Source organism: Narcine bancroftii, chromosome 2 (genome assembly GCF_036971445.1).
Source record: "Narcine bancroftii isolate sNarBan1 chromosome 2, sNarBan1.hap1, whole genome shotgun sequence".
NCBI classification, from domain to species: domain Eukaryota; kingdom Metazoa; phylum Chordata; class Chondrichthyes; order Torpediniformes; family Narcinidae; genus Narcine; species Narcine bancroftii.
Genome location: NC_091470.1, coordinates 359,715,281 through 359,728,506, shown reverse-complemented (window position 1 = coordinate 359,728,506; position 13,226 = coordinate 359,715,281). Strand labels below are relative to the sequence as shown.

The following is a 13,226-nucleotide window of genomic DNA, read 5'->3' as shown; positions in this document are numbered from 1 at the left end:
CTTCCGAACCGCCCACCGGGCTGACGTCATCCTTCCGAACCGCCCACCGGTCTGACGTCCTCCTTCCTGAACCGCCCACCGTCCTGAACGTCAGTCACCCGTCTCCGCCCACCGGGCTGACGTCATCCTTCCGAAACGCCCACCGGGCTGACGTCATCCTTCCGAACCGCCCACCGGTCTGACGTCATCCTTCCTGAACGCCCACCGTCCTGAACGTCAGTCACCCGTCTCCGCCCACCGGGCTGACGTCATCCTTCCGAACCGCCCACCGGTCTGACGTCATCCTTCCTCAACGCCCACCGTCCTGAACGTCAGTCACCCGTCTCCGCCCACCGGGCTGACGTCATCCTTCCGAACCGCCCGCCGGGCTGACGTCATCCTTCCGAACCGCCCGCCGGGCTGACGTCATCCTTCCGAACCGCCCGCCGGGCTGACGTCATCCTTCCGAACCGCCCGCCGGTCTGACGTCCTCCTTCCTGAACCGCCCACCGTCCTGAACGTCAGTCACCCGTCTCCGCCCACCGGGCTGACGTCATCCTTCCGAAACGCCCACCGGGCTGACGTCATCCTTCCGAACCGCCCACCGGTCTGACGTCATCCTTCCTGAACGCCCACCGTCCTGAACGTCAGTCACCCGTCTCCGCCCACCGGGCTGACGTCATCCTTCCGAACCGCCCACCGGTCTGACGTCATCCTTCCTCAACGCCCACCGTCCTGAACGTCAGTCACCCGTCTCCGCCCACCGGGCTGACGTCATCCTTCCGAACCGCCCATCGGTCTGATGTCATCCTTCCTGAACGCCCACCGTCCTGAATGTCAGTCACCCGTCTCCGCCCACCGGGCTGACGTCATCCTTCCGAACCGCCCACCGGGCTGACGTCATCCTTCCGAACCGCCCACCGGGCTGACGTCATCCTTCTGAACCGCCCACCGGGCTGACGTCATCCTTCCGAACCGCCCACCGGTCTGACGTCCTTCTTCCTGAACCGCCCACCGTCCTGAACGTCAGTCACCCGTCTCCGCCCACCGGGCTGACGTCATCCTTCCGAACCGCCCACCGGGCTGACGTCATCCTTCCGAACCGCCCACCAGTCTGACGTCATCCTTCCTGAACGCCCACCGTCCTGAACGTCAGTCACCCGTCTCCGCCCACCGGGCTGACGTCATCCTTCCGAACCGCCCACCGGTCTGACGTCATCCTTCCTGAACGCCCACCGTCCTGAACGTCAGTCACCCGTCTCCGCCCACCGGGCTGACGTCATCCTTCCGAACCGCCCATCGGTCTGACGTCATCCTTACTGAACGCCCACCGTCCTGAATGTCAGTCACCCGTCTCCGCCCACCGGGCTGACGTCATCCTTCCGAACCGCCCACCGGTCTGACGTCCTCCTTCCTGAACCGCCCACCGTCCTGAACGTCAGTCACCCGTCTCCGCCCACCGGGCTGACGTCATCCTTCCGAACCGCCCACCGGGCTGACGTCATCCTTCCGAACCGCCCACCAGTCTGACGTCATCCTTCCTGAACGCCCACCGTCCTGAACGTCAGTCACCCGTCTCCGCCCACCGGGCTGACGTCATCCTTCCGAACCGCCCACCGGTCTGACGTCATCCTTCCTGAACGCCCACCGTCCTGAACGTCAGTCACCCGTCTCCGCCCACCGGGCTGACGTCATCCTTCCGAACCGCCCATCGGTCTGACGTCATCCTTACTGAACGCCCACCGTCCTGAATGTCAGTCACCCGTCTCCGCCCACCGGGCTGACGTCATCCTTCCGAACCGCCCACCGGTCTGACGTCCTCCTTCCTGAACCGCCCACCGTCCTGAACGTCAGTCACCCGTCTCCGCCCACCGGGCTGACGTCATCCTTCCGAACCGCCCACCGGGCTGACGTCATTCTTCCGAACCGCCCACCGGGCTGACGTCATCCTTCCGAACCGCCCACCGGTCTGACGTCATCCTTCCTGAACGCCCACCGTCCTGAACGTCAGTCACCCGTCTCCGCCCATCGGGCTAACGTCATCCTTCCGAACCGCCCACCGGTCTGACGTCCTCCTTCCTGAACCGCCCACCGTCCTGAACGTCAGTCACCCGTCTCCGCCCACCGGGCTGACGTCATCCTTCCGAACCGCCCACCGGGCTGACGTCATCCTTCTGAACCGCCCACCGGTCTGGCGTCATCCTTCCGAACCGCCCACCGGTCTGACGTCCTCCTTCCTGAACCGCCCACCGTCCTGAACGTCAGTCACCCGTCTCCGCCCACCGGTCTGACGTCATCCTTCCGAACCGCCCACCGGTCTGACGTCATCCTTCCTGAACGCCCACCGTCCTGAACGTCAGTCACCGTCTCCGCCCACCGGTCTGGCGTCATCCTTCCGAACCGCCCACCGTTCTGGCGTCATCCTTCCGAACCGCCCACCGGTCTGACGTCCTCCTTCCTGAACCGCCCACCGTCCTGAACGTCAGTCACCCGTCTCCGCCCACCGGGCTGACGTCATCCTTCCGAACCGCCCACCGGGCTGACGTCATCCTTCTGAACCGCCCACCGGTCTGGCGTCATCCTTCCGAACCGCCCACCGGTCTGATGTCATCCTTCCGAACCGACCACCGGTCTGACGTCATCCTTCCTGAACGCCCACCGTCCTGAACGTCAGTCACCCGTCTCCGCCCACCGGGCTGACGTCATCCTTCCGAACCGCCCACCGGTCTGGCGTCATCCTTCCGAACCGCCCACCGGTCTGACGTCATCCTTCCGAACCGCCCACCGGTCTGACGTCATCCTTCCTGAACGCCCACCGTCCTGAACGTCAGTCACCCGTCTCCGCCCACCGGGCTGACGTCATCCTTCCGAACCGCCCACCGGGCTGACGTCATCCTTCCGAACCGCCCACCGGGCTGACGTCATCCTTCCTGAACGCCCACCGTCCTGAACGTCAGTCACCCGTCTCCGCCCATCGGGCTGACGTCATCCTTCCGAACTGCCCACCGGTCTGACGTCCTCCTTCCTGAACCGCCCACCGTCCTGAACGTCAGTCACCCGTCTCCGCCCACCGGGCTGACGTCATCCTTCCGAACCGCCCACCGGGCTGACGTCATCCTTCTGAACCGCCCACCGGTCTGGCGTCATCCTTCCGAACCGCCCACCGGGCTGACGTCATCCTTCCGAACCGCCCACCGGTCTGACGTCATCCTTCCTGAACGCCCACCGTCCTGAACGTCAGTCACCCGTCTCCGCCCACCGGGCTGACGTCATCCTTCCGAACCGCCCACCGGGCTGACGTCATCCTTCTGAACCGCCCACCGGTCTGGCGTCATCCTTCCGAACCGCCCACCGGTCTGACGTCCTCCTTCCTGAACCGCCCACCGTCCTGAACGTCAGTCACCCGTCTCCGCCCACCGGTCTGACGTCATCCTTCCGAACCGCCCACCGGTCTGACGTCATCCTTCCTGAACGCCCACCGTCCTGAACGTCAGTCACCGTCTCCGCCCACCGGTCTGGCGTCATCCTTCCGAAACGCCCACCGGTCTGGCGTCATCCTTCCGAACCGCCCACCGGTCTGACATCATCCTTCCGAACCGCCCACCGGTCTGACGTCATCCTTCCTGAACGCCCACCGTCCTGAACGTCAGTCACCCGTCTCCGCCCACCGGGCTGACGTCACCCTTCCGAACCGCCCACCGGGCTGACGTCATCCTTCCGAACCGCCCACCGGGCTGACGTCATCCTTCCGAACCGCCCATCGGTCTGACGTCATCCTTCCTGAACGCCCACCGTCCTGAATGTCAGTCACCCGTCTCCGCCCACCGGGCTGACGTCATCCTTCCGAACCGCCCACCGGTCTGACGTCCTCCTTCCTGAACCGCCCACCGTCCTGAACGTCAGTCACCCGTCTCCGCCCACCGGGCTGACGTCATCCTTCCGAACCGCCCACCGGGCTGACGTCATCCTTCTGAACCGCCCACCGGTCTGGCGTCATCCTTCCGAACCGCCCACCGGTCTGACGTCCTCCTTCCTGAACCGCCCACCGTCCTGAACGTCAGTCACCCGTCTCCGCCCACCGGTCTGACGTCATCCTTCCGAACCGCCCACCGGTCTGACGTCATCCTTCCTGAACGCCCACCGTCCTGAACGTCAGTCACCCGTCTCCGCCCACCGGGCTGACGTCATCCTTCCGAACCGCCCACCGGTCTGACGTCATCCTTCCTGAACGCCCACCGTCCTGAACGTCAGTCACCCGTCTCCGCCTACCGGGCTGACGTCATCCTTCCGAACCACCCACCGGGCTGACGTCATCCTTCCGAACCGCCCACCGGGCTGATGTCATCCTTCTGAACCGCCCACCGGGCTGACGTCATCCTTCCGAACCGCCCACCGGTCTGACGTCCTTCTTCCTGAACCGCCCACCGTCCTGAACGTCAGTCACCCGTCTCCGCCCACCGGGCTGACGTCATCCTTCCGAACCGCCCACCGGGCTGACGTCATCCTTCCGAACCGCCCACCAGTCTGACGTCATCCTTCCTGAACGCCCACCGTCCTGAACGTCAGTCACCCGTCTCCGCCCACCGGGCTGACGTCATCCTTCCGAACCGCCCACCGGTCTGACGTCATCCTTCCTGAACGCCCACCGTCCTGAACGTCAGTCACCCGTCTCCGCCCACCGGGCTGACGTCATCCTTCCGAACCGCCCATCGGTCTGACGTCATCCTTACTGAACGCCCACCGTCCTGAATGTCAGTCACCCGTCTCCGCCCACCGGGCTGACGTCATCCTTCCGAACCGCCCACCGGTCTGACGTCCTCCTTCCTGAACCGCCCACCGTCCTGAACGTCAGTCACCCGTCTCCGCCCACCGGGCTGACGTCATCCTTCCGAACCGCCCACCGGGCTGACGTCATCCTTCCGAACCGCCCACCGGGCTGACGTCATCCTTCCGAACCGCCCACCGGTCTGACGTCATCCTTCCTGAACGCCCACCGTCCTGAACGTCAGTCACCCGTCTCCGCCCATCGGGCTGACGTCATCCTTCCGAACCGCCCACCGGTCTGACGTCCTCCTTCCTGAACCGCCCACCGTCCTGAACGTCAGTCACCCGTCTCCGCCCACCGGGCTGACGTCATCCTTCCGAACCGCCCACCGGGCTGACGTCATCCTTCTGAACCGCCCACCGGTCTGGCGTCATCCTTCCGAACCGCCCACCGGTCTGACGTCCTCCTTCCTGAACCGCCCACCGTCCTGAACGTCAGTCACCCGTCTCCGCCCACCGGTCTGACGTCATCCTTCCGAACCGCCCACCGGTCTGACGTCATCCTTCCTGAACGCCCACCGTCCTGAACGTCAGTCACCGTCTCCGCCCACCGGTCTGGCGTCATCCTTCCGAACCGCCCACCGTTCTGGCGTCATCCTTCCGAACCGCCCACCGGTCTGACGTCCTCCTTCCTGAACCGCCCACCGTCCTGAACGTCAGTCACCCGTCTCCGCCCACCGGGCTGACGTCATCCTTCCGAACCGCCCACCGGGCTGACGTCATCCTTCTGAACCGCCCACCGGTCTGGCGTCATCCTTCCGAACCGCCCACCGGTCTGATGTCATCCTTCCGAACCGACCACCGGTCTGACGTCATCCTTCCTGAACGCCCACCGTCCTGAACGTCAGTCACCCGTCTCCGCCCACCGGGCTGACGTCATCCTTCCGAACCGCCCACCGGTCTGGCGTCATCCTTCCGAACCGCCCACCGGTCTGACGTCATCCTTCCGAACCGCCCACCGGTCTGACGTCATCCTTCCTGAACGCCCACCGTCCTGAACGTCAGTCACCCGTCTCCGCCCACCGGGCTGACGTCATCCTTCCGAACCGCCCACCGGGCTGACGTCATCCTTCCGAACCGCCCACCGGGCTGACGTCATCCTTCCGAACCGCCCACCGGGCTGACGTCATCCTTCCGAACCGCCCACCGGTCTGACGTCCTCCTTCCTGAACCGCCCACCGTCCTGAACGTCAGTCACCCGTCTCCGCCCACCGGGCTGACGTCATCCTTCCGAACCGCCCACCGGGCTGACGTCATCCTTCCGAACCGCCCACCGGTCTGACGTCATCCTTCCTGAACGCCCACCGTCCTGAACGTCAGTCACCCGTCTCCGCCCACCGGGCTGACGTCATCCTTCCGAACCGCCCACCGGTCTGACGTCATCCTTCCTGAACGCCCACCGTCCTGAACGTCAGTCACCCGTCTCCGCCCACCGGGCTGACGTCATCCTTCCGAACCGCCCATCGGTCTGACGTCATCCTTCCTGAACGCCCACCGTCCTGAATGTCAGTCACCCGTCTCCGCCCACCGGGCTGACGTCATCCTTCCGAACCGCCCACCGGTCTGACGTCCTCCTTCCTGAACCGCCCACCGTCCTGAACGTCAGTCACCCGTCTCCGCCCACCGGGCTGACGTCATCCTTCCGAACCGCCCACCGGGCTGACGTCATCCTTCTGAACCGCCCACCGGTCTGGCGTCATCCTTCCGAACCGCCCACCGGTCTGACGTCCTCCTTCCTGAACCGCCCACCGTCCTGAACGTCAGTCACCCGTCTCCGCCCACCGGTCTGACGTCATCCTTCCGAACCGCCCACCGGTCTGACGTCATCCTTCCTGAACGCCCACCGTCCTGAACGTCAGTCACCCGTCTCCGCCCACCGGGCTGACGTCATCCTTCCGAACCGCCCACCGGTCTGACGTCATCCTTCCTGAACGCCCACCGTCCTGAACGTCAGTCACCCGTCTCCGCCCACCGGTCTGACGTCATCCTTCCGAACCGCCCATCGGTCTGACGTCATCCTTCCTGAACGCCCACAGTCCTGAATGTCAGTCACCCGTCTCCGCCCACCGGGCTGACGTCATCCTACCGAACCGCCCACCGGTCTGACGTCATCCTTCCTAAACGCCCACCGTCCTGAACGTCAGTCACCCGTCTCCGCCCACCGGGCTGACGTCATCCTTCCGAACCACCCATCGGTCTGACGTCATCCTTTCTGAACGCCCACCGTCCTGAATGTCAGTCACCCGTCTCCGCCCACCGGGCTGACGTCAGCCTTCCGAACCGCCCATCGGTCTGACGTCATCCTTCCTGAACGCCCATCGTCCTGAATGTCAGTCACCCGTCCCCGCCCACCGGGCTGACGTCATCCTTCCGAACCGCCCATCGGTCTGACGTCATCCTTCCTGAACGCCCACCGTCCTGAATGTCAGTCACCTGTCTCCGCCCACCAGTCTGACGTCATCCTTCCTGAACGCCCACCGTCCTGAACGTCAGTCTCCCGTCTCCGCCCATCGGGCTGATGTAATCCTTACTGAACCGCCCACCGGTCTGATGTCATCCTTCCGAACCGCCCACCGGTCTGACGTCATCCTTCCTGAACGCCCACCGTCCTGAATGTCAGTCACCCGTCTCTGCCCACCGGGCTGACGTCATCCTTCCTGAACCGCCCACCGGTCTGACGTCATCCTTCCCAACCGCCCACCGGTCTGACGTCATCATTCCTGAACGCCCACCGTCCTGAACGTCAGTCACCCGTTCTGCCCACCGGGCTGACGTCATCCTTCCTGAACCGCCCACCGGTCTGACGTCATCCTTCCTGAACCGCCCACCAGGCTGACGTCATCCTTCCGAACCGCCCACCGGTCTGACGTCATCCTTCCGAACCGCCCACCGGTCCGACGTCATCCTTCCTGAACCGCACACTGGGCTGACGTCATCCTTTCTGAACCGCCCACCGGTCTGACGTCCTCCTTCCTGAACCGCCCACCGGTCTGACGTCATCCTTCCTGAACCGCCCACCGGGCTGACGTCATCCTTCCGAACCGCCCACCGGTCTGACGTCATCCTTCCGAACCGCCCACCGGTCTGACGTCCTCCTTCCTGAACCGCCCACCGGTCCGACGTCATCCTTCCTGAACCGCACACTGGGCTGACGTCATCCTTTCTGAACCGCCCACCGGTCTGACGTCATACTTCTTGAACCGCCCACTGCCCAGCACGCCAGTCTTTTCGCCTCGCCGGTGCCCCGATGCCTGATTTGCTGATTTTAAGGTCGAGGCCCCTCTTCTTTCCATTCCCCCCCCCACGCCCCGCCCCGCCATTGCTGCCCAGGCCAGTGTTTCATTTGCAATCAGCATTTAAAGGCACGGGGCCCTTTTTGTCCCCACTCATCTCCCACCTGAATCCCTTCGAGAGCCCACGCCCGATCGGGCGGCTGCTCCATGCTGTCATCCCTTGTTTTTGGTAAAAACTTTTTACTTTTCACACTATGAACCATATTAACCAAAATGCACACAAACATTTTCCCTCCCAGTGTCCCCCCCCCCCACCTCCCTTCCCTCCCTCCTTCACCCCCCCCCCCCCCCCCCACTCAACGTTCAACCTATATGATAGATTAAACCTTGTTGAAGAAGTTCTCCGCAGGGAGTTCTGTGGGATTCTCTTTCCCCATCCGTAATCCCTGCTGCTCTCAAACTCTACGACTTTAGATTCCTACCTTCAGGAAAGGCTCAAGCCCGAAACGTTGGTTATGTATCTATCTCCAGTATCCCTTCTCTTCGCTATAAACTGGTTAAAAAGTAGCGGGACCTGCTGAGTTTCTCGGCATTGTGTTTTTAAATGACACATAAAGGACCTTGTACCACACACAAGGACGCCTTCATTAAATAAATGGTATCTCTCAGAAAGACGAGTTATTTCTGAACTCAGTAAACAACTTTCACTCTAGGTTTAATTATCCCAAGTTACCGTATCATTGCTACGGTCAAGCAGAACTGCCCTTCAGCCACGATGTTGCGCCAACCTTTATTCTTCACCCAAAAAGGATTCATCAAAGATCTGCTGGGCAGAGGTGGTAATAAAGCTAACACCTGACCTCTGTCTTTGTTAGATCAATGTAGATAAGCAGCATCGAGAAGAACGTTAACTGATGTTTCATTTCTGGCGTTGATACAGTTCGCTCTTTAGTATTCGTGTCGTTTCCCGCCGTATCGTATTCAAGATTCCGGTCTTCAAGTGTGTATACTCCAAACATCGAAATAATTATTTTAGACTTCGGTAAATGTGTCTGCAACATAACTCCGACACTCTTTGTGCTTTGTTGCAAAGCTCCTTCTCGCAGTTAGGATCATCGGACGTCCCCGATATTCCTTGAGAGCAACGAGGTTGATATTCCGAGTGAATCGCACAAACTAGAAAGTCAATTCGTATATAAGGTATTTTGAGATTCGAGAAAAAAAATAGAAACGATATTGACTCAAAATTAGATGCGTTTTGAAGTCTGCCTCTCTTGACAACTCATTCCATCATGTTTCGGCGTGGCGTTAACCGCTTTGTTCAGTCTCATTACCCACAAGGATTGACGGGCGACCACCCAGGCATTGGTCGTGTCCACTAAAATACTTGGTAGTTTGGCAAGTGGGATTCTAGGTCAAAGATAAAAAGAAGAGCCATGAAAATAATGAAAAACACCACAATAAAACAAAAGGAAAAGGGCCGGCATATCCGGAAAAGCAAAGCAGCAAGAAAATCCATGTCAGGGTCAGGGCTCGAGTTGAAATGACTTTGCAGAGTTAGGGGCGAGGTTTGTGATAAATCCCCCCCCCCCCCCACCGATGCAAGACAAGGGGGGGGGGGGGGGAAAGGGTTGGTTTTACATCACAGAGCAATGCGCATCAATAGCGGTGTCAATGGGCAGATCCGCTGCCCAGGCGAGGTTGTAGGTGCAGTGACACCGGATGGGTGGAAAACAAATGTTAATAAATGGAATGCTTTTATTTCAGGCCATTTCGACCCACGAGTCCGTGCCGCCCAATTTACCCATCCCCAGTACGTTTTGAAGGGTGGGAGGAACGCGGGAAAGCCCACGCAGACAAACTCCTTATAGACAAGGCGGGATTCAACCCCCGGCCCCGGTCTGTCATGAAAACCGCAGCGGAGGATGGAGGCACAAAGGGACAAGAATCCGGAGCCAACGAACGGCTGGATCTCAGGCAGCATCGATAACGAGGACTTCAGGTGGGGTCGAGACGCTTCATTTGGGACTGAAAGGGCATAGAGCAGAATAAATACCGGAATGAAGAGGGGTGAGAGGGAGGAACTGGCCGATCCAGATGTGAACGGGTGACGGAGAGCACATCAGAAAGAGGTGAGCTGCCCTGTCCAGCCCGCACGATCAGATCGTGGCGGACTCGGCTCCATTTAACCTGCCCCACAACCATTTTTAACCTTTCACAGAGCGCACTCCGGACTGGGTCCATGAGGACAGATACAGTACGGGCCAGCAGGTGGTTGGGTACAAAAAGCAGTCCCGGAAAACCTGGATTCACCCACACTTCTTCATATCTTGAGGAAGGGCTCAAGCCCGAAAGGTCGGTGATGTGTTTGCTATCTATGTAAAGGACGCTGCGTGACCAGCTGAGTTTCTGCAGCATTTATATTTTTACTTCCACCACAATGTCTACACATCTTTTCGCGATATACTTCGGGATAAAGAGGACACGTATATGTTTGTTCGTCCCTGAAAATCAGGACACGGAGTATATGCGCTTCAACACACATCATGGAACAGAGAATTCCACAGACTAACTACTCTCTGGGAGAAGCAGTTCCTCCTCTTCTTAAATCCACCTTCTCTCTTCCCCCCCACCCCCCACCCTTACCCCCCCTAGTCTCATCTGATGTTATATATTTCTCCAAGATCCCTCCAAATCTCAATGAGCATAGTTTGAGGGCACTCAAGCTCTCCTCATATGCTATTCCCCCTAATTTCCTTGTTTGGGGGGGGGGGGGGGGGGTCCGAGGGAAGAAGAGAACCTTGATGGATTTTTAAAAATCTAGAGAGAAAGGAAAGGGGAGAGAACATAGAAATTTACAGCACAGTACAGGCCCTTTATCCTATAACCTACTCCAACAACTGCCTAGAATTTCCCTCCTGCATTTTTCTAAGTTCCATGCCTCTTTTTGTCTCTTAAAAGTACTTGCACCCACCATGCTGTGTGGAAAAACTTACCTCCAGCATCCCCCCCACCCCCCCCCCCCGTACTTCATCCAAACCACCCTAAAATTATGCCCCCTTCATGTGAGCCATTTCACCCCTGGGGAAAAAGCTTCTGGCCATCCCCATGATCAATGCCTCTCATCATCTTGTGTACCTCTATCCTCCTTCACTTAACCTGTCCTCATAAGGCATGCTCTCCAATCCTGACAGCATCCTTGTAAATCTCCTCTCCACCTTCTCTAACATCCACATCTTTCCTTCAGTGAGGTGACCAGAACTGAGCAATATTCCAAATGGGGTCCAACTATGGTCTTATACAGCTGCAACATTATCTCACAGCTCTTAATCTCGATCCCACCGTTTATGAAGGCCAACACACTATATGCATTTTTAGCAATGTGAAGCAACTTTGAGTGTCATGTGGACATGGACCCCAAGATCTTTTAGTTCTTTCACACTGTCAGAGTCCTCCCATTAACAATGTCTTCAAGTTTGACCTACTGAAATGAACCACTTCACACTTTTCCACTTATCAGCCCAGCTCTGAATTCTATCAATAACCTTCTGTAACCTTTGGCAACCCTCCAGATTAGTCACAACACTACCGGCCTTTGAATCATCCATACTAACAAGCCATCTTGCCACTTCTTCATTCAGGTCATTTATAAAAATCAAAAAAACATGTAGTCCCAAAATAGATCCCTGTGGAACTATCTACAACCATCCTTTGGCTTCTTTGGCAAGCCAATTCTATATCTACAAAGCAGACATTCCATGCCTCCTTATTTTCTGAATGAGCCTGACACCAGAATGAATGTTTGGGGGGGGGGCAGATGCGTTTTAGAGGGGGGCTCAGCTGAAGGGGGAGCTGTTGGATGCTGGGACCTACCTGCCAACAATCGTTAATATCACCCGCCCCTCTAACGAGGATGACGAGAGCACTGCTTTTATTGCGTCAAGCGTCACTTGACGCTAGTGATGCAGCTGGGGGTGGGTGGAGAGTCGCTAGCATGCGTCAAGCTAGAGACTAGTGATGTTTAATGCACGCTAAAGTCACTGGAGGGGGTGGGTCTAACAGCAAGTGACAGCTGCGACCGTATACGTGCAAAGCACCTCGCTTGGGGGCAATACCCACGGATCCACCCCCCCCCCCCGGTGCCAAACCTGCAAGGGGAACTTTATCAAATGCCTTACCAGAATCCATATACACAACATCCACAAAGAATTCAATCAGTCTGAGACACAACCATTCCCTGTCAAAACAATCCCAAATCAGGTTCTGGCTCTCTAAATGCTTGTAAATCCAACAACTTTCCCACCACGGAAGTAAGAGTTACTGCTCAATCATTCCAAGTTATCTCTAGCCTTTATCTTGAGCAGGGGAAGAACATTTGAAACTGTCCAATCCTCCAGATCTTCTCCCAGCCAGAGTGATGATACAAACATCAATGCCAGTGGTTCAGCAATCTGCTCCCTCGCTTCCCACAGTAGCCTTGGGTAAATTTCATCTGGTCTTGGTATCTTACCTAACTTCATGCTTTTCAAAAGTTCCAACCCCTACTCGTTCTTAATGACAACATGCTCAAGCATTTCAGTCAGCTTTAATATGGGGTGTTGTTTTCTTTGAGATTGCATTTGACCTCACCCTGGAAATGCAGTAAACTGATGAAAGATGAGTTGGTGTGGAAATGGAGAGAGGATGTAAAATGGCTTGCAACTGGGACTCCACATGGTCCTCAAGGACTGAGCACAGGTGTACAGCAAGCAGATGCCTAGTCTGTGCTTGTTCTAAGGGCAGAGCCCACAGCTAAAACAGGCTATTCAGCTCATCAAGTCTGCCTTGCTATTTAATCATGAACTGATTAATTTTCCCCCATGCAATCCGACAGCCCGGACTTCTCCCCATAACCTTTGATGATCTGGCTAATCAAAAACCTATTAATCTCAAGTATTTGGCCTCCACAACTACATGTAGCAACAAATTCCACAGATTTGCCACTCTCTAGATGCATCTCTTCTCTGTGGGCAAGCTTCAGTCCTGAAGTGGTGCCCTCTTATCCTTGACGCTACCACCATGGGAAACAACCTGTCTACATAAACTCTGTCTGTCTTTCAACATTCAAAATGTTTCAATGAGATCCCCCCTCATTCTCCCAAATTCCAAAGAGTTTAGGCCAAGAGCTGTCAAACGTTCCACATATGATAA

General features: G+C 57.9%; 1 protein-coding gene across 7 annotated transcripts in view; it reads right to left on the bottom strand.

Moving 5' to 3' along the window:
• Positions 1 to 9,633, bottom strand: part of prelid3a (PRELI domain containing 3A) — a 51,004-nt gene extending 41,371 nt beyond the window's left edge. For 3 of the 7 annotated variants that reach the window (XM_069922438.1, XM_069922439.1, XM_069922446.1), the window contains exon 1: positions 8,770 to 9,633. In XM_069922438.1, coding sequence (XP_069778539.1) covers positions 8,770 to 8,852 — 83 coding nt within the window. In that variant the 5' untranslated portion in view covers positions 8,853 to 9,633. Of the gene's footprint in view, positions 1 to 8,422; positions 8,443 to 8,518 lie in introns of those variants that run through there. The other 4 variants (XM_069922440.1, XM_069922448.1, XM_069922442.1 and 1 more) reach the window with 3 other exon arrangements.
• Between the last annotated feature and the right edge of the window lie 3,593 nt (positions 9,634 to 13,226).